Source organism: Mastacembelus armatus, chromosome 6 (assembly GCF_900324485.2).
Source record: "Mastacembelus armatus chromosome 6, fMasArm1.2, whole genome shotgun sequence".
Classification (NCBI taxonomy): Eukaryota; Metazoa; Chordata; class Actinopteri; order Synbranchiformes; family Mastacembelidae; genus Mastacembelus; species Mastacembelus armatus.
The window spans coordinates 16,298,742-16,318,936 of NC_046638.1; the positions used below are offsets into that span (position 1 = coordinate 16,298,742).

General features: G+C 43.0%; 3 protein-coding genes across 5 annotated transcripts in view; all 3 read right to left on the reverse strand.

The window, feature by feature from the left end:
* necab2 (N-terminal EF-hand calcium binding protein 2) overlaps nt 1-1,136 on the reverse strand; it is a 92,072-nt gene extending 90,936 nt beyond the window's left edge. The window contains exon 1 of the mRNA XM_026311815.1: nt 810-1,136. Within this exon, the coding sequence (XP_026167600.1) occupies nt 810-1,136 (327 nt within the window). The remainder of the gene's footprint in view (nt 1-809) is intronic.
* An 869-nt stretch (nt 1,137-2,005) lies between these two features.
* Nucleotides 2,006-11,716, reverse strand: LOC113132454 (hydrocephalus-inducing protein-like). Its single transcript, XM_026310524.2, has 11 exons — nt 11,537-11,716; nt 11,265-11,435; nt 11,071-11,180; nt 10,643-10,865; nt 5,416-5,625; nt 5,111-5,274; nt 4,665-4,806; nt 4,353-4,583; nt 3,996-4,220; nt 2,842-3,123; nt 2,006-2,454 (listed from the first exon to the last, which is right to left on the reverse strand). Exons 1-11 carry the CDS (start codon nt 11,699-11,701, stop codon nt 2,251-2,253), a joined length of 2,127 nt encoding a protein of 708 aa, XP_026166309.1. The 5' UTR covers nt 11,702-11,716; the 3' UTR covers nt 2,006-2,250.
* A 681-nt stretch (nt 11,717-12,397) lies between these two features.
* LOC113132457 (hydrocephalus-inducing protein homolog) lies at nt 12,398-14,659 on the reverse strand. 3 transcript variants are annotated; one of them, XM_026310528.1, is made up of 7 exons: nt 14,534-14,659; nt 14,187-14,419; nt 13,927-14,075; nt 13,642-13,837; nt 13,291-13,399; nt 12,611-12,693; nt 12,398-12,509 (listed from the first exon to the last, which is right to left on the reverse strand). In XM_026310528.1, exons 2-7 carry the CDS (start codon nt 14,403-14,405, stop codon nt 12,504-12,506), a joined length of 762 nt encoding a protein of 253 aa, XP_026166313.1. In that variant the 5' UTR covers nt 14,406-14,419; nt 14,534-14,659; the 3' UTR covers nt 12,398-12,503. The 3 variants fall into 3 exon arrangements, with proteins under 3 accessions (XP_026166313.1, XP_026166312.1, XP_026166314.1); XM_026310527.1 differs by lacking the exon at nt 12,398-12,509 and having other exon boundaries at nt 12,561-12,693; XM_026310529.1 differs by lacking the exon at nt 12,398-12,509 and having other exon boundaries at nt 12,633-12,742.
* Nucleotides 14,660-20,195: the final 5,536 nt, after the last annotated feature.

Genomic DNA, 20,195 nt, shown 5'->3' on the forward strand with positions numbered 1-20,195 from the left:
CTCATAATTAGTTTTCCATGATGGACCCCTTCTTTATCTGTGTATTTGGGTCGTGGTCAGGGTCTGTTTAAAATGAACCAGTTTTCTCCTTCGTTTTCTACCTGTCAAAGCTTAAAAGCAACATTAGCGGATCTCCAGGGAAAAGATTTAGTAGGGCGGTGATAAAAAACAATCCGATACAAGAAGGTTGGATCTTTTTACAGGTTCATCTGCTGCCTCTGCCTGAGATAAAATAATATGTTGAGATAAGAACGACTGTTGGCTGAGGGATCAATAAAGTGCGGTAGCAAGACATTTTCATGAATAATTAAAGTGTTGTGTTAAAATTGCCTTAAGCGTCCTATTCGACTCACTGATTGTGCTTTTACTGTGGGTATCACTACTCAGCGGGGAAGTGCGCTGGTGCGCATGGCACTTTCTTTGGATTTACACCAATACCATCATCAAAAGTAATGCTGCACCGCACTGACCTTAATTTTTAATCAACCTTTAATCGACTCAGTAAAAAAGTGAACAAATGAAGCCAAGTTTTAGAAAGTATTGGTCAATACAATGTGAACTCTAAACTGAAATGACAGGGAGAAAAATGGAAACGCAGTTTGTTTCTGGGACATGTGGTTTACTGAAGTATTAACCGAGAAAAGTAGCGGGTCGCTGAGCTAAGCTTCACACTAAATTGTAATATCTTTTCTGCGCGTAAGTGCGCACTGCACCGATCTGTACGCACTGCTCTCTGGATGTCTTCATCCCGCGCACCCACCCCCTGAACCTGTCAGTGTGGCCACTGCATGTTGGCACTCCATACTCACATCCAAAATAACGGAGATGCCTCTACGCGGTTCTGGGGCGAAGAACTGCTCCTGAGCCACGGCCACCTCCTCCTTGCTGGAGGCGTACTCCCGGCTGGAGATGTTCTTGTTGTCGCTCATTTTGGTGACGATCCAGCGGACGAGCCCGTCGATTCCACCGGGCTGAGCGCCGCTGTTTCCGGACTGCGCTGCCGTCGCGGACTCGCTGTCCTGACCGGCTACGGGTTTCGGCTGTTCGCGGCTTTCTTGGGCTCGAAGTTTGGCTTGTTCTTTGTTGAGCAGTTTGTGGACTCCGTCCCTACAGTAGCGCGCTGCCTGCTCACACATCCTTTTGCTGCCGAGCGCTCATGCTGCGCTCTATGGGGGGAGGGGGGTAGGCCCCCACTCCCCACCTCCCCTCTTACATCACAGCACCCACCACAAAACACACCCACCCATCCTGCGCTTCCCTCAGAGTATCTGTCTATAGAAAACTGGTCATTATTAATGGCCAGTGAGATTTCTAATGTTTAGAGTTCAGAGTTTGCAGTGACTTGGTTGCACTCACATGTATTGTCTCATATTGTTAAACCACACTGACTTTTATTTTGGTCAAATTCTGCTTTGAAATTCGACAAAATAAACATACAGGATTTGCCACTGTTGATTTGCAGTTGATTTAATTTAGTGTAGGCGTCAGTCAGCTTCTGTTCATGTTGTAATACAGATAGAGACCAGTGAGGACTGTTTACAACACAGCACCCATCACTCCTCTGCGTGGACTATCCAAAAGTGAGATGTGGCTCCCTGCTGTCCTTTGGGACGATCACAGGATTATCTCTTGGGGTAAGAGGTGTGTTATAAACTGCCATCACAGATCCTCATTAAAGCTTTGTGTGTGTGTGTGTGTGTGTGTGTGTGTGACGTGACAGGTCTAACCTTTGGTACTGAGCGTCAGCTCTGCTCTTTCAGCTGAGTAGCTCTTCTTGCCTGCAATGTGCCACATGTCTAACAGCAAACAGGGAGGCTTGGACAAATTAAATCCTGGTGGAAAGTTGACACTTTAACACTCATGTTATTGGGAGCAGCAAAAGGAAAAAGAGTCAGGTACATTTTGCTTCTTCCCAGATAACTAGAGAACAAGAACTGGAAGTCATTGTGAAATCACTTGACGTGATTGCCCCCATGTGGAAATAAATGTGCTATGACAGGTGTGGACCACTTTTCCCTGCTGGATTTATTATTATTATTTCATAAATGCACTGTGACAACAAATGATTTAAACCACATACAGACACACAGGCAATTATGGCTTGTCTTTTTGGCATTAACATTGCTCAAACATTGACTAAATGATTTGCCAAACTTTGTTTGCATAATAATTGCACATTAAAGAAGTCCAGATAGTTGCCTATGTGCATTTATTTTAGCATCTGTATATTTTTCATATCTCTTGCTGAGATCAATCACGACTATAGCCCTTCAGGTAATAGACCCATGAGCAGGGCTTGCAGTGGCCCTCAGAGCGCTGGCTGGAGATGGTCAACTTGCCAAACCATGGCCCCAGAGAACCTCCTGCAGGCATCTCAAATGACACCAGGATGTTGTGTGTCTTTTTGGACAGGATGGTGTCCACCACTTTGACAGTAAAACAGGGGTTGTCCACCTAGGAGAGGGGTGAATAAGACCTGGGTTAAACTAATTACAGATAATATTAAATGAATTGAACAAAAAGCATTTTGTAGAAACCAGAGATGTAAAACCAACTTTAGCTGCTTCTAGAATACCCAGCAACAACACCAGTCTAAACATGAGTATAAAAGCAAGAGTACATTATGCTCCAAGCCACATTAAAACTACTTGCTTCATGCTAGATGGCAGACAATTCTTTGTTAGGAGTTTAAGAAATGTGGAGGCTTTCTGCACAGTGGTTGCACTGGAATGTTGTTCATCCCTGTTGTTCTCAGTTATGTTATCTGATATTTGTCTGGGCCTCCTTTTCTGAAAACCTTTATGAACCAAATTCCTGTTAACCCTTCGACCAGTTGTGTACCTGAAAAGAGAAGGCAGTGGTCTGCAGGAACACATTCTTAAAGGGAATAGTGATGTTGCGTCCAGCCCTGATACTAAACGGGCCCTGGGCTTTCGGAGGGAGGCAGACTCCATGTAAGGGAAAGATATATTCGCCACCAGTTCCTGAAGATAGGCTGAGCTGGCCTCTTACTTCCCCCAGTTGATGAGGCTCGAAACAAACTTCCACACTGGCCTCTGAACCTGTTTGGAAGCCTGGTGAAGCAGCAACACTCTTGTCCACAATGAAGTCTAGGCAATCAATCTGGAGGAGAGAGTTAAAGGACCATGCAGCGGCATGTAAATCACCCCACTGGTATTTTGTCATTTTCAAACGTGAAAAACTCTTTTTGAATGAAAACTTCAGTCCTCATAACTGGTGTCAAAGGCAGATTCTAAGTCTCATTATATTTTCTCTCCAAGTTAAAGCTACCACATTAAATACAGCAAATGTCAGCATATGAGTCCCATAACACATCTTAGCAATCAATTTGCAGTGTATGCTGTTTCCACAGCTCTTAATACTGAAAACAGCAAAAGGGCGACAAAAGCGAGAGTCAGAAAGTTTAGATTCTGTCTCACAGGCCACTTGTGGCAGTGCCATGAAGAAATAAAAAACAAGTTGGTTATTTCAACCTGATTTCAACTGTCAACTATCTTCATCAGAAGCTGTTATGCAACAGTGTAAGACAATCTGTGGTTTTATATATTTAAAGGCTGTAACATCACAGTCTGTAGAAATATAAAACTAGAGGCACATTATGCTTTAGGGTTGACAAGTAACAACCTTTCATACTATTTACATATAGTAGTTATGTTTGGATTAACAACAGATAAGACATTGAAAATGATTTCTACAATAAAATAAAATAACATTTTCAATTATTTAATCACACTAATGGTATTTTTTTATACTTTTTTAAAAATTAAATCCAGCACACTTGGTGTTATTTTCACTTCCTGATCCTGATCCTACTCAGAATCTTACTGTCGTAGATTCCCAGACAGGTCAGTGTCAGTGAAAGCAGAACTACTTGAGAAACAGCAAAAAGGAAAGAACAGGCAAAACATACATACAGTATCACAAGAACATGAAGGGCACCTCAAATTCCTGAGTCTCACTGGAAATTGTCTTACCTTGCATGAGTATTCTGTTTTGAAGTGGGAGTAGTTGATGAACCTAACAAGTACAGAGTGGCTGCTGCCCAGTGAAGAGTTGAAGTGGACAGTTTTCTCAGGTGGTGAGGGCAGAGCTCTGAGAAGCAGATCATAGTGGAAGAAGCCCAGATCATTACTAGACAGAGTCAACCGGGCTGTAGACTCGCCTGCACGCAGAGGCTGGTACTCAATGCTCAGAGTGCTCTAAAGAGAGCACACAGACACACACACACACACACACACACACACACACACGTACACAGATTGACAATTGAGGTTTGCACAGCAATGTGGGAAAGGTTTAGCAGTATGGGAATAGATGTACTCTGCATCCACCTTGGACTGTCCTGGCACAATGTGTTGAGGTGGGGCGCTGATGTCGGTGCATTTACACTCGGTGATGAGGCAGGTAGCTGTGGTCAGAGGGTTCTCCACCGCTACAGTGGCAGAGACCGTCCGGCGGACAGTAGTCACCAGCTCAATGGTGGACAGGACTCCTGGTGATGTGGCCTTGAAGGTCATGAGGTAGAACAAGTATTCACCTGTCACCTTGTTTTGAAATGTCACCTGAGGAAAAGAATAGAAGGCTGGTGCGAACACAACACTCACAAACATAGTCAGATCTGAATGCACTGTGTGTGATCAAACCTTGGTGTTGTACTGCCCTTCCTTGTACATAAAGACAGATATCCTGTAATCTCTCTTGGCCTGAGCAGGGACATCAATGTACTCTAGACCCTTGAGGGACACTGTAGCATCTGGCTTCAGGAGCTCTATCAGCACACGGAACCTGAGCACAAACATATCTGTCATTCAACTGCACCGCTGTGGTTATACAGGGACAGAAATCATGCAGTACCACAGTGGCACAGGAAAAAAGGTGCTAATTAAAGTGGTAAGATAATTTACTTTTTCATGCACAATGAAAAATTTAATAACAAATGATGACGTCTGAACGACATGTGAAAGCGGTAACTGGTAGTGGTGACCCTACAGATAATTATCACCCAGCTCTCCTCAGCTTTACTGAGCTCATGGTTTAACTATCTGGCCAATACTGTTCTGAGATGTCTGAAGATGTTTGTCTGTTTTACCGCTGTTGCTTAGAGAGCCAGTTGTGCACAGGGAGCAGCTCTGTGTGTTGAGTCTTGGCAGGCAGTTCACACACAATGGTGTCCGCTGCCTTGGGAGGATCGGCAGTTCCCTGAAGGGAATACAGCACACCTGTCCCATCAGGGAAGGAGAAAAAGACAGATCCCTACAGAAAAAAAGAGGTTAAGGTAGATTAAGTCACACTTCCAACACTGTTTTGATACGTTTTTTGAAATTTTTGACTGAATATGCACAAAACAGGCTACAAATAAATATTGTTTATATTTCAGTCTTAGTGCTGCTCTACCAAGTGTTTCTTTCTGTCAGTGGTCATGGTCAGTGGTCGGTAGGTGATCTCATATGTCTTTTGTTGTAGAGGTTCCAGGGTCATGGATGGCGCACCGCTCCACTGCTGGCCCTCAATGACAGGTCTGATGCTGCAACACTGGTTTGATGGGTTGACCACAGGCAAGGACTGAGTGTGAGAGCCACGTACAGGGCATACGAAATTCACCACCTAGAGATAAGAGTAAGACAGTAGAAGGGTAAACTTATGTAAGGCAGATTAATTAAAGGCAATCAGAAAGACCTACAGCACTACATGATTTAAAAGTAGTAGAAAGTTTTTTTTTATTTCAGTGATGTTTAAAACTAGAAGGACTCTGTCTTCTACAAGGAGCAGAATCAATCTCTTTCATTATCTGATTCCACTTTTTAACCATTCTTACATCCAGAGACTACACTGCTGACAAGGCATCTTTTAGCTTTAATGCTGACTGGATCAATGTCCAAAATACTAATACTACTTTGCTGAGATTTGAGTTAATTAGGTTGGTGTGTAATATCCATCCATCCATCCATCCATCCATCCATCCATTATCTATAAACAATTATTTCTAACCAGGGTCACAGGGATCTGCTGGAGCCTATCCCAGCTCTCTTTGGGTGAAAGGCAGGGGTACACCCTGGACAGGTCCCCAGTCCATCACAGGGCCACATAGAGACAAACAACCTCACACACTCACACTCACTCCTATAGGCAATTTAGAGTCACCAATCAACCTGATGTACATATATAGCATATATATACATATAAAGCAACAACAACAAAGCACCTTGGCTTTGGTAGTGTTTAGTTTAAAGGATATATTAGTCAAATTAGGAAATTAAACCCAAGTTTTTGTTCGAACTGGTTGTGTAATTGCAATGCCAACTTAAAACACATCCCATTTTTTTCTTTTTTTACCAACTGTACAACAATCTAACCATGAGGATAAAATGGAATGATGTTTGCTCTCAGCAGGGAAGTATGAAAGTGACCTCAGCTTGTAGCTGCAGTGTCAAATGTTTCCTGGGGCCAGAGCGGGCGACATCGAGTCAAATCTGAAGCTGCTGGCTAAGGCTAATCGGAAATATGGGAAAATTGTTATTCACGTCGGCAGCAATGACACCCGATTACGCCAATCGGAGGTCACTAAAATTAATGTTGAGTCGGTGTGTAACTTTGCTAAATTAATGTCGGACTCCGTAGTTTTCTCTGGACCCCTCCCCAATCTGACCAGCGATGACATGTTTAGCCGCATGTCGTCGTTCCGTCGCTGGCTGTCTAGGTGGTGTCCAGCAAACGATGTGGGCTTCATAGACAATTGGGCCACTTTCTGGGGAAAACCCGGTCTGGTAGCGAGAGACGGCATCCATCCCACTTTGAATGGTGCAGCTCTCATCTCTAGAAATTTGGCCGAGTTTATTAGCCGACCTAAAGCCTGACAATCCAGGGTGGGGACCGGGATGCAGAGACTCAGTCTAAAAACGCCTCTCTGCAGTTTACTTAGAGCCGCCGCCCCCCTCAAACCACATAGAGACTGTGTCTGCCCCTCGAACATATAAATCAAATAAATCAGAAGTTATCAGAAGAGGAGTTATTCATAAAAACTTAATAAAAATTAAGACCACTCCTCTTATTGAACAGAAAAACAGAACTGTCAAATGTGGACTATTAAATATCAGGTCCCTTTCATCTAAATCTCTGTTAGTAAATGATTTGATAACTGATCACCAAATTGACCTACTTTATCTAACTGAAACCTGGTTACAGCAGGATGAATATGTCAGTCTGAATGAATCAACCCCCCTCAGTCATAAAAATTATCATGTTCCTCGAAGCACAGGTCGAGGTGGAGGAGTAGCTACAATCTTCCAGTCAAACTTATTATTAAACTTTCATCCTCAGACCAGTTATAACTCATTTGAGAGCCTCACTCTTAGTCTCTCACATCCAAACTGGAAAACACAAAAACCAGTTCTACTTGTCATTTTGTACCGTCCACCTGTTCCTTACTCAGAGTTTTTAACTGAATTCCCTGACTTCCTGTCTGATTTAGTGCTTAGATCAGATAAAGTCATTATAGTGGGAGATTTTAACATTCATGTAGATGTTGAAAATAACGGCCTCAGCATTGCATTTAATTCTATATTAGATTCAATTGGTTTCATTCAAAACGTTAATAAACCCACCCACTGTTTTAATCACACCCTTGATCTTGTTCTGACCTATGGCATCAAAATTGAACATCTAATAGTTTTTCCCCCAAATCCTGTTTTGTCAGATCATTTTTTAATAACTTTTGAATTTAAAATGATGGATCATGCAGCGTTTGGAAGAAAATTCCACTACAGCAGATGTTTATCCGACAACGCTGTTAATAAATTTAAGAAAATTATTCCATCTTTATTTACATCTATGCCAAGTATAAACATATTGGAGGGCAGTTGCTTCAATCCCACTCCCTACCAAATTGATCATGTTGTTGACAGCGCTGTAACCTCACTGCGTGAAATGCTTGATTCTGTAGCCCCTCTGAAAAAGAAGTTAGTGAATCAGAGAAGACTAGCCCCATGGTATAATTTACATATTCGTACCTTAAAGCAGGCATCATGAAGGCTGGAAAGGAAGTGGTGTTCCACAAACTTAGAGGAAATTTTTCTAGCCTGGAAAAACAGTCTACTAACATATAAAAAATCTCTCCGTAAAGCCAGAACTGCATACTATTCATCTCTAATAGAGGAAAATAAGAACAATCCCAGGTTTCTTTTCAGCACTGTAGCCAGGCTGACAAAAAGTCACAGCTCTGTTGAGCCCAGTGTTCCCTTAGCTCTCAGCAGTGATGAATTTATGAGTTTCTTTACAAATAAAATCACAACTATTAGAGATAAAATTCAGCAGATGCTTCCTATACCTGCAATAAATGAATCTTCTACTACAGTAGCTCTTGAATCATCTGTAGGACCTCAGTTATGTTTAGACTGCTTCTCTCCCATAGATCTCTCTGAATTTACATCAGTGGTTGCTTCATCGAAATCATCAACGTGTCTCTTAGACCCCATCCCGACTAGACTGCTTAAAGGCACCCTGCCATTAATCAACTCATCTTTATTGGACTTGGTAAATTTATCTCTAGTATCAGGCTACGTACCACAGGCCTTTAAGACTGCAGTAATCAAACCTTTACTCAAAAAGCCTAGTCTTGATCCAGGAGTCTTGGCTAATTATAGACCAATATCCAACCTGCCATTTATTTCTAAAATCCTAGAAAAAGCTGTTGCTAAGCAGCTATCAGACCACTTACACAGGAATGAACTATTTGAAGATTTCCAATCAGGATTTAGAGCACATCATAGTACAGAAACAGCACTGTTGAAAGTTACCAACGATCTTCTCTTAGCCTCAGATAATGGACTCGTTTCTATACTTGTCCTCCTAGACCTTAGTGCAGCATTCGACACCATTGACCACAACATCTTATTACAGAGACTGGAGCATGTGATTGGTATCAGAGGAACAGCGTTAAAGTGGTTCCAATCCTATTTATCGGACAGATTCCAGTTTGTTCATGTCCATGATGAACCTTCCACACGAACAAAAGTTAGTTATGGAGTTCCACAAGGCTCCGTGCTAGGACCGATTCTGTTCACCCTGTACATGCTTCCTTTAGGATATGTCATTAGGAAGCACTCTATTAATTACCACTGCTATGCAGATGACACTCAGTTATATCTATCTATTAAACCTGTTAACACAAACCAGTTAACCAGACTTCAAGCCTGTCTAACTGACATAAAGGCCTGGATGACCAGTAACTTTTTACTTTTAAACTCGGAGAAAACAGAAGTCATTATATTTGGGCCAAAAAATCTCAGAAATAACTTTTCTCAAATAATAGCTACTCTAGATGGCATAGCCCTGGCCTCCAGCACTACTGTAAAAAATCTTGGAGTTATTTTTGACCAGGACATGTCCTTTAACTCACACATAAAACAAATCTCTAGAACTGCATTCTTTCACCTGCGCAACATTTCCAAAATTAGGAACATCCTGTCTCAAAATGATGCAGAAAAACTAGTCCATGCATTTGTTACCTCAAGGCTAGATTACTGTAACTCATTACTATCTGGATGTCCCAATATCTCCATAAAAAGCCTCCAATTAATCCAGAATGCCGCAGCCAGAGTCCTGACAGGAACTAGCAGGAGAGATCATATTTCTCCTATATTGGCTTCTCTTCATTGGCTCCCTGTAAAATATAGAATAGAATTTAAAATCCTTCTTCTCACATACAAATCCCTTCATAATCAAGCTCCTTCATACCTTAAAGACCTCATAGTACCATATTATCCCAATAGACCACTTCGCTCTCAGAGTGCAGGTCTACTTGTGGTTCCCAGAGTTTCCAAAAGCAGAATGGGAGGCAGAGCCTTTAGTTATCAAGCTCCTCTCCTATGGAACCAGCTCCCAGCCTGGGTTCAGGAGGCAGACACTCTCTATACTTTTAAGGCTAGACTTAAAACCTTCCTCTTTGACAAAGCGTATAGTTAGGGCTGGCTTCAGGCAACCCTGAACCATCCCTTAGTTATGCTGCTATAGGCCTAGACTGCCCGAGGACCATTGGTGCACTGAACTCCCCTACCCTAACCCCCCCCTTTCCCTTCCCCTCCCCTCTCTTCTCTCCTCCCACCTCATGTATATTCCACCATTGAATATTACTAACCTTGTGTTCTCTCTCTCCCCTAGTTTGTGCTCTCTCCCTCTCTCTATTCTCTCTGTACCTTCTGCAGGTGTCCCTGGTCCTGGAGCTGTATATCGCTGATGTGCAGTTACTGGTCCCACCAACCTGCAGTGTCTATTTGTTGTTTATTGTTGCTGTTCTTTTCTCTCTGCTCTATCCACTCACCCCAACCGGTCGAGGCAGATGGCCGCCCAAACTGAGCCCGATTCTGCTGGAGGTTTTTTCTTCCGTTAAAGGGAGTTTTTTCCTCTCCACTGTCGCCAAATGCTTGCTCATAAGGGAATTGTTGGGTTTTTAGTTTTAGTTTTTGTAAAGTGCCTTGAGATGATTTGTATTGTGATTTGGCGCTATACAAATAAAATTGAATTGAATTGAATTGCCCTGCAAGTCTATGTAGATATAAAGTAGATTTGTTTTACTTCATACAAAACATGGTGTATCTAAGCAAAAATAAAAGTGCAGCAGTCAAACCTCTTTGCTGGTAGAAGCTACAATGCAGGAGCCGGTCACAGTGAGGGTTATGGGTGAAGAGGAGCCCTCGACCAAGCAAGCTAGGTTCTCATATTTTGTGTCATTACTCAGTTCCACAGGGGCAAAGGTCAGTTCAAAAGGAACCTCCATGCCTGGACAGATGTAGCCTGTAGCTGGGGAGATGGACAGCTCTGGAGGAAAATGTTTGGTTTTCCAGTGGAACCTGGTTACAGAGTAGACAGGTAGATAAAAACAATATTGCAAGAAAACAATGTTGTGCATCTCTGTGTAGATGTGTGTGTGTGTGTGTGTGTGTGTGTGTATCTTTGCTGCAATGTGAATTTGTTTCACAAAGGTTTGTGTGGGGCTTTTATCTCTGAGACAAATAACAAAAAATGATGATATGATATTCTAGTATCTAACCTCACCTGGCACCAATATCTCCAGTGTTCATCATGACAATCTTCTTCCTGGCCTGGCAGCGCTGAACTACAGCTCCAAAAGCCAGGTGGTCCTGGTCCAGCATGACCTCCACACCCTGACAGGTTAAAATGGAAGCAGTTGTTAACATGATCATTTACACCAGCTTTTATAAAATAGCAGGTAATTTAATCCAGTGTACCTGGCAACAGCCTTCGATGGTCAGCAGGGGGTGTAGCAGGCCTGCAAACTCTGCCTGCAATTCAGCCGTGAAGGGAGGTATGTGCTGACGAGGTGAGAACTGAATTTCAATAGTACAACAACCGCCCCTGGCTTTCAGGTTCTGCTGACCTGCTGGACTGAATGTCAGATCCTGAAAAAGTAGATTGAGTACAGCAGAGGAGAGGAAAGGAGAGGAGCTCAGTGTTGCCTGTATGTTAACCACTGATTATTAATGTCTGTGTGTTTCCCCACCTTTAGGTCCACAGGTGTGTTAGTGCTGAGCAGCAGGGTAAAGGAAAGGTCTAAAGCGCTGCGATTGACCACAACCACCTGCCTTTTCACCTTCTGACCCAACATCAAAGTTCCCAGTTTCACCTTACTCTGCTTGGGATCCTCTAATTCCAGCTGGGACAACATGGCACGAATAAAAGACAATGAGATTAATGCATCTGCTTTAAAAAAACATATATATAGTCAAATACATAGGTTAAAGCTAAGGGGGGAACTCTTATGGGACACTATAAATGAGAGGGTGGTTTTGTGTTTAAAAAACTGCAGTCACTAAGGTGATTGTTGGCTTGTCTTTCTTTTTAACTGTCCTTCTCTTTAAAATTAGAAATGTTAACGATGTGACATGTAAAATTTAAATGATTTACTGGCATCTAGTGGTGAGAGTGCAGAATGCAACGCCCCCACTTGAGCCACTGCTTGGTTTGTCCATTCTGGGCTACTGTAGAAACATGGCTGCCTCCATGAAAACAGACCTGCTCCCTAATGTAGATTTAAAAGGCTCATTCTAAGATTAAGAAAATGCAACGATTGGTATTTTCCATTGATTAGACACAAATGACAACATATTTATGAATACTATATCCCATTTCTGCTAATAGGTCACTCTAAATATTACACTTTGAATCTTTAAATAGAGTTGAGCCTAAATAGTGTTTGCAAATCAGCTCTTGCATCTCCTTCTTTATCCAGTTCAGCATCTCTAGGAGAGAGGTATTTCATCTACAACAAAAGCAGCATTCCTGAAATCCAGTAGTATATACTCAAGCTATTTATATTTATATCTATATAATGGATATAAAGTACACTTTATTTTTCTCACCTTGACCTCTATGCCTTGCCCTAGTATGTCCACCTGTTTCGTGACACAGCTGTTTAAGATGAAGATGAGCTTTTCATGGTATCGACAAAACAACTGAACTACCAGTCATTAATGCTGGGGGATTAGGAAAAAGAACAGACTGTTGTGTTAGTGGCTAAAAACTGGACTGGACCCAAGGTTGTGAACTAAGGACTTTATTAAAACAGAAAACGGACAGAGGAAAACTTAGCCTGAGGTGTGCAGGAACAGGAACAGGAGACACAGGGAGTAGGAGATGCCAGAGCCAGGAGCAGGTTGACTGGAACACGAGCCGAGTGTGAGAGAAGGGAGTCAGGACTACAGGACATCTGACATCAGCACACAATCGGCACATCAGACAAATCGGCAATGAACAAAAGAACAGAGCAGGTATATATACAGACACAAGGAGAGGGAGAGAAAGAGCAGAGCAGGGACAGGTGAAACAATCAGGAGTGATTGAACATAAAGCTACTGAGGACTGCAAGAGGAGAGAACAGTTAGCCACAGAATTTTATTCTGCAATGAAATTGCAAAATTCTTTGATTCATTCAGGCTTTGTGAACACAGCTGTCCAGCAAAGTTGGCTGTATTATCACTGAGTAGAAAAGTATTATTTTTTATTATGAACCATCACAATGTACACAATGACTATTAAACCGTAAGCATATAACAAGATGAAATAGTCAGTGGCTGCAGATAATGTGCCAATTTATACTGTCATTTCTCCAACATGTGGTTTTGGAATAAATCAGAACTACAACAAAAATAAAAGTCACCAAGAATCTACTGTACAAGTGGATTCAAGTTTTTTTTTTTAATTCTTTTTATTTAATGCATTTTGCTGTATACAAAGTTTTACGGTTTATGGTTGTACCTGAGTCGGTGGAGCCCTCAAGCTTTGTGCAGTAAATGGAGCTACAGGTGTAACCAGGAGCTGGTTTGAGGGTGAACACGCCATGTTTATCCAGCATATCAATCTGTACCTACACAACAAATACACAAAGCACTTTTACTAACAAAACTCGGTAAAAAACTGTATTGTACTTAAAGGTGATTTTGGTTTTCTTGTAAATGAAGTAAGACAGTAATATATACAGTATATCAAGGTCTACTGACTGGGCACTATACTACAGATGGTAAAAAAATAATTTTGCGGATAACCCAGATCAATAATAATTTTATTTTTATTATTATTTTTTTAATGAAAATGAGAAATGTGCCTCACTTGAGCTGGAACATTTCCATCATTCAGCAGCATCAGGGGCAGGGTACGTCTCCTCCCTACCAGTACTCGTCTGAACCGCAACACCGGGTTTTCTCTGGTGTTCCTCAGAGCTGGACGCACCACAGACACACTGGGCAGATTGCCCTCTCCCATTAGGTCAAACTCAAGAACCTTGGTCTTAAAAGTGGGTGTTGTTCTGAATCCAGCAGGGAGAAGAAATGCTGGATAAAAGGAAAAACAAACAGCAACGAGAACACCAAAGTACAGAGTCGTGCAATCATATACCTGCTGGTTCCCTCCATTGTGACCTCAAGAACTGCACTGTATAGCTGCATTGTCTGTGGTGTGAAGCTGACCACAGCAAACGAGTGTGACTGGCTGTGAATGCTCAGTGTTGTAGGAGACAAATCAAAAATCTCCACATTACGGGACATCTGTAAGGAAATGCAGGATATTCTGAACCTACTGCACTAATCCTTGGTTCTCCTGTACACAATTAGTCATATGCCTGCTCACAGAGCTTTACTGTACAGTACCTGGCTTACCTTAGAGCCAATATTTTTGATAGCCAGGAAGAGCACACAGGGCACCTTCTTATTGTTGGTGAACTTTAAGCGAGCCTTAGCAGTTTGCCCAACTATGACTTTGTTGAAAATAAATTTGTTCTCATCCAGGACGTAAATGCCTTCAGCATTGCAGAACTGCTCAGAGGACAGCTGTCTGCTGTTGTGGCACAGATGGTGCTCTTCAAAGATGGAGGCCATGTCTAATGCTATGCCTGGGAAACAGAAAAAGGCAACACGAGAATCATATTATTCAAAAGAAATGGCACTTGATGGCACTTGTCTTTTAGTCATTCTAATAACACAGAATATGGCCATATAGCACCTACCTGGCTTACAGACTTCAGCCAGCAGTCTGTATGGTATGCCCTCTGGGTGGACTGAAGGGTCACGATCACTGATTTCAATGAGCAAACTCTGGTCCCATTTGCCCAGTTGTTCAGCTACACATTCTACCGTCACCACCTGCTGAGACCCTGGCTGCAGGCTCCCTGTAAAGCAGGGGTCTCCAATTCTGGACCTCGAGGTCCACTGTCTTGCTTGTTTTCCAACTATCCCTGCCCTTGCCGTTTCTGATTAGCTGAACACACCTTATCCAAGTAATCAGCAGTGGTTAGGGCAGGAATACTTGGAAAACAAGCAGGACAGGGAGACACTGAGAAGACCCCCTTGGTGATACATAAGTATTCAGACCCTTTACTCAGTACTTAGTTAAAGCATCTTTGGTAGACATCACAGCCTTGAGTCTTTTTGGGGATGACACAACAAGCTTTGCATCCTTGGACTGGGGGATTTTCTGACATTCTTCTTTGCAAATCCTCTCTAGCTCAGTCAGGTTGGATGGGGACCATTGGTAGACAGGCATTTTCAGGTGTCTCCAGAGATGTTGGACAGGGTTCAAATCAGGGCTCTGGCTGGGCCACACTAGGACACTAGGAGTCGTCCCTAAGCCACTCATGTGTTCTTGGCTGTGTGCTTAGGGTTGTTGTTATGTTGAAAGGCAAGCCTTTGGCCCAGTCTGAGGTCATGAGTGCTGGGGAACAGGTTTTCATTGAGGAGATCTCTGTACTTTGCCCCATTCATCTGTCCCTCAACCCTGACCAGTCCCTGCTGCTCACAAACGCCTCCACAGTTTGATGCTGTCACCACCATACTTCACTGCTGATGAAGTGCCTGGTTTCCATAACATTTAGAATTGAGGCCAAACAGTCCAGTCCTGGTTTCAACAGACCAGAGAATCTTGTTCCTCACAGTGAGGTGCTTTTTTGCAAACTCGGTTAGCTATACCAGCTTGAATGAAAGCATGAATCAAACTCATTTGATTAAAGTGGATACCTGTCTGCCAGCCATTATCATGAAACTCTGCTGAACTAGGAAATCACAATCACATTTGTTTTCTGTGTGTTAGTGTGGACTCTGTAGCTGTACCAATTGGCTTCAGAGTCACCAATGCTGCAAAGAGAGAATTTATCTTATTATGCTGTTTACTTCTGTGAATAATAAATAAATGAATAAACACATTCATCCTTTTAGTTCCACTCCATTTGACATTACTGATTATGCAAACTCCATTTGGACTTTCAAAATCTCTGTCCCTCTCTGTGTGTATGTGTTTGTTGTGTGTGCCAGGCCGTAACACATACAACGATAATGAGACAACGTACTTTGTCAAGGTGACACTTTTTTATACTTTGAAGTCCCAATGTGTGGACCCATGTTTGTGTGTGCACATTTCTGCAATTCTGTGTTGCAAAAATATTTCAGGGTCAGACTGTCACAAAGCCAAAATAAGTCAATTTCTTTGATAGTGTTTTTCAAGGAGAAAGATTGAGAAATACATTTTGACAGATAAAGAGAGAGAAAACTGAAAACTCACTGCCTCTCTTCTATGGAGGCATTTAGAGTAAACTACAATTTAGTTTCCAGAAAAGTGCTTAGGTAGCAAAATAACATCACTGATGAAAAACACACTGCAGCAAGGTCAGGCTGATCAAAACAGCTATGAATATTTTACTACAGCACTGGGGGACCAAAAATTGATGTCACTTACTTATTTTTAAGACACCATTACTTGTTTTTAAGATATTTGTGTCATAATTTCTCATTTTGTTTTCAGAGGCCTGTTTTTTTTCTCACCAGTGTGATAGTGCAGCAGCAGGTCCTTGTTGTGGTCTCCTATTGTCATGGGGTTGAAAGTCACAGTCACCTGCATGCTCTCACCTACATCAAGAGTCCCAGAGGATGGCATCACTGAGAAAGGCCTGGAATAAATAGAAGGGATAGAATTTCACAGAATGGAATAAAGAAACTGATTATGTTTAAATATCAGCCAAGAGACTAAAAAATAATCAATAGTAATACCAATAGTAAATATTTGTATAGTATATATATATTGTATAGTATATACTATAGTATAGTACTATTTGTATAGTATATTGTATAGTATATATATATATACATATATATATATATGTATATATATATACACCACCTCGTGGACGAGGGCTGATAACAGAGAACTGTTGGAATGCTACTACATGAGTAACCCCAGCGATAGGGGCTACATGAAGAGGATGTGGGACCTATGGAAACTCCGAAACCCACCATCCACATTAGGGCCAAAAGCATCTAGTAGCTCAGTGTTCCAACATCCGCAAACGGCACCTGCTATCACAACTAGAGATTGAAGAAATACAACACAAATGCTACGGCAAGGGGGAGCCAGGACGCCAGGTCAGGGGGGAAACAACACCACCCCCACCCGAGATTGGGTACCAAGCCCCAATGACAAGCCCCGACACGCTCAACACAAGAGCAGCTGACCTGAGAGTGAAGATCGTAGGCAAGATGGACACCTGGAACCTCCGCAGCCGGTTACCAAGACTAAGTGAAGTACTCTCTGAAAGTCTACTAGAAGATGTGAATGCAGCATTACGAACAATCCCCACTGTGACCATCACCGAGACCAACAAGCTGATATACACCACGGCAACAGTGATCCTTGAGATGCTTGGCCACAGAATACATTCCACCACCAAGGAGCAGTACCCTGCCTGGAGAAGGAGGTTAGAGGCAAAAATAAGGGCAACATGGAGAGAAGTCAGCCAACTATCAGAACTGCAGAGAAGGGGGATGAAGTTGGGTAAGAAATACAGCAGGCTGTCCATACCAGAGGCCCTGGAGACTGCCAAACAACGACTCACAGCCCTGGCCACACGCCTAAAGAGGTACACCAGAGAAATAGAAGCACGGAGAATAAACAGGATGTTCTCCACCGAACCATCCAAGGTGTACTCTCAGTGGGAGGGCAGTAACACGAGGGCAGACCCACCAAGGCTGGAGACTGAACAATACTGGAAAGACATATGGGAGAGGGAGTCATCACATAACACCAGTGCCCAGTGGGTGGCAGACCTGAGAGCAGACCACAGCAACCTCCCTGAACAAGAACCAGTAACCATCGCAACGGCAGATATCCGAGAAAGGGTCTCCAACATGAAGAACTGGACAGCACCGGGGCCTGACATGATCCACACCTACTGGCTAAAGAAGCTAACTGCCCTCCATGAACGCCTGGCAGCTCAAATGAACCAGCTGCTAATGGATGGGACTCACCCAGAGTGGCTAACTGAAGGCAGGACAGTCCTGATCCTGAAGGACCCCCAAAAGGGAGCAGTCCCATCCAACTACCGTCCGATAACCTGCCTCTGCACAACCTGGAAGTTCCTGTCGGGCATCATAGCGGCTAAGATGAGTAGGCACATGGCTCAATACATGAGCGGGGCCCAGAAAGGAATAGGTAAGGACACCAGGGGAGCAAAACACCAACTACTGGTGGATAAAGCGGTCGCTCGAGACTGTAAGACCAGGCAGACCAACCTGTGCACCGCCTGGATTGACTACAAGAAAGCCTACGACTCAATGCCTCACACATGGATCCTGGAATGCCTGGAGCTGTACAACATATATAGGACCCTAAGAACCTTCATAAGGAACTCAATGGGACTGTGGAAAACAACCCTAGTAGCCAACCTCAAGCCAATAGCACAAGTCTCCATCAAGTGCGGCATCTACCAAGGAGATGCTCTGTCCCCGCTGCTGTTCTGCATAGGCCTGAACCCCCTCAGCCAGATCATCACTAAGACTGGCTTCGGATACCGACTGCGAAATGGGGCAACCATCAGCCACCTCCTGTACATGGATGACATCAAGCTGTATGCCAGGACTGAACGAGACATTGACTCACTGATCCATACCACCAGGATATACAGCAACGACATTGGAATGTCATTCGGACTGGACAAGTGTGGTCGAATGATAGCAAAGAGAGGGAGAGTTGTCAGGACTGAAGGAGTTGAACTCCCAGAAGGCAGCATAGCGGATGTTGAGGGCAGCTACAAGTACCTTGGAATCCCACAGGCAAATGGGAACCAGGAAGAAGCCGCAAGGAAAGCAGCCACAGCCAAATACCTACAGAGGGTAAGGCAAGTCCTAAGAAGTCAGCTAAATGGGAAGAACAAGGTCCAAGCCATCAACACCTACGCCCTGCCGGTCATCAGATACCCCGCTGGCATAATAAGCTGGCCAAAAGAGGACATAGAAGCCACTGATGTCAAGACAAGGAAGCTCCTCACAATGCATGGAGAAGCCCGATGCAGAGGACGAAGAGCAAGAACCATCATGGCAGGACAAACCCCTGCACGGCATGTACCACCGACAGATACAAGAAGTGGCTGATATCGAAAAGTCCTACCGGTGGCTGGAAAAAGCTGGACTGAAAGACAGCACAGAGGCACTGATCGTAGCGGCACAAGAACAGGCCCTGAGCACAAGATCGATAGAGACCGGGATCTACCACACCAGGCAGGACCCCAGGTGCAGGCTGTGCAAAGATGCCCCTGAGACAATCCAGCACATAACAGACATGGCTCCAACAGATCCCAGGAACAACATCAGAGATCTCAGTCCAGAAGAGCGCAGTGCTAGGAACAGCTAAGATACTGCGAAGAACCCTCAAACTCCCAGGCCTCTGGTAGAGGACCCGAGATTGAGGAAGACACACCACCCATAGGGGTGAGACGGGAATTTTTTTTTTTTTTTACTATACAATATACTATACAAATAGTACTATACTATAGTATATACTATACAAATACACTATAAAAAATGTAAAAGAGGTGACTTGCAAAAATCCTAATTGTGATGAGTGCACAAACTTTAATGACATTTTTGCTCCAAGCTCCAGTTAAATTCTGACTCTTAAGAGTACAGAGCACTTAGTCACATTGGTTGCCCTCTGCCCATCAATTAGTGCCTGCTGACTAAGGAGAAGCAACTTTGGTACAATGTAAATGACCTTAGTAGACAGCACATGCTCTGAGTGATGAATAGTAAAACAAGTTTGAATGCATTATCTTTTTTGGTCTCAACACATTCAGTTGTTTTTATTTAGATACATTTATAAATGCATGTTAGTTCATCCCATATGGATCAAACCTAACTTTTGTTACATTAAGTATGATAAATGGAAGATACAGTTCTCTGTAGTTTATTACAGACTTTGCAGTGAAAAAACTTGTCAAAATGATTTTTTACATTTTTTGTTTGTTTTGAGATGCAAAACGTTATATGGACTCCCCAGGATTGTATTCTCACATAGCTGAGAGTATCAGCTGAGGCATGTTTGAAGACAGCAGTTCTAAGAACAAACTGCATTTTTGTTCATTTTTTGTTGTCACTGTCAATTAAGGTGTTGCCGCAAATATATGCTTCAGTTCAAATACCCCTGTGGCATGTTTAACCAGTTCCTTTTCTATTATTGCGCCATCTACAAACATTTTTTGTAGATTTTCTCTTGTAAGTTTAGTTTCATTTGGTGGGTAATGGAGTTTACTTTGTGATGTGTAGACTTGCTCATGTCAAGCAGCTCCAGGATACGAGGTGGGTACATCTCCTTGGTCTTAGCAAGGCGTTCCTCTGTGGACTGTAACA

Bases quoted from the DNA above. Each gene is read 5' to 3' on its own strand.
- LOC113132457 (XM_026310527.1), bottom strand. From the start codon at position 14,405: ATGGCCTCCATCTTTGAAGAGCACCATCTGTGCCACAACAGCAGACAG. The intron at 14,076-14,186 runs GTAAGCCAGGTA...ATTTCCTTACAG, and splicing joins TCAAAAATATTGGCTCTAAG to ATGTCCCGTAATGTGGAGAT. The intron at 13,400-13,641 runs GTGAGGCACATT...TTTGTTGTGTAG, and splicing joins ATGGAAATGTTCCAGCTCAA to GTACAGATTGATATGCTGGA.
- LOC113132454 (XM_026310524.2), bottom strand. From the start codon at position 11,701: ATGTTGTCCCAGCTGGAATTAGAGGATCCCAAGCAGAGTAAGGTGAAA. The intron at 11,436-11,536 runs GTGGGGAAACAC...CTACTTTTTCAG, and splicing joins ACACACCTGTGGACCTAAAG to GATCTGACATTCAGTCCAGC. The intron at 4,584-4,664 runs GTTTGATCACAC...TCTTTTCCTCAG, and splicing joins AAGGGCAGTACAACACCAAG to GTGACATTTCAAAACAAGGT.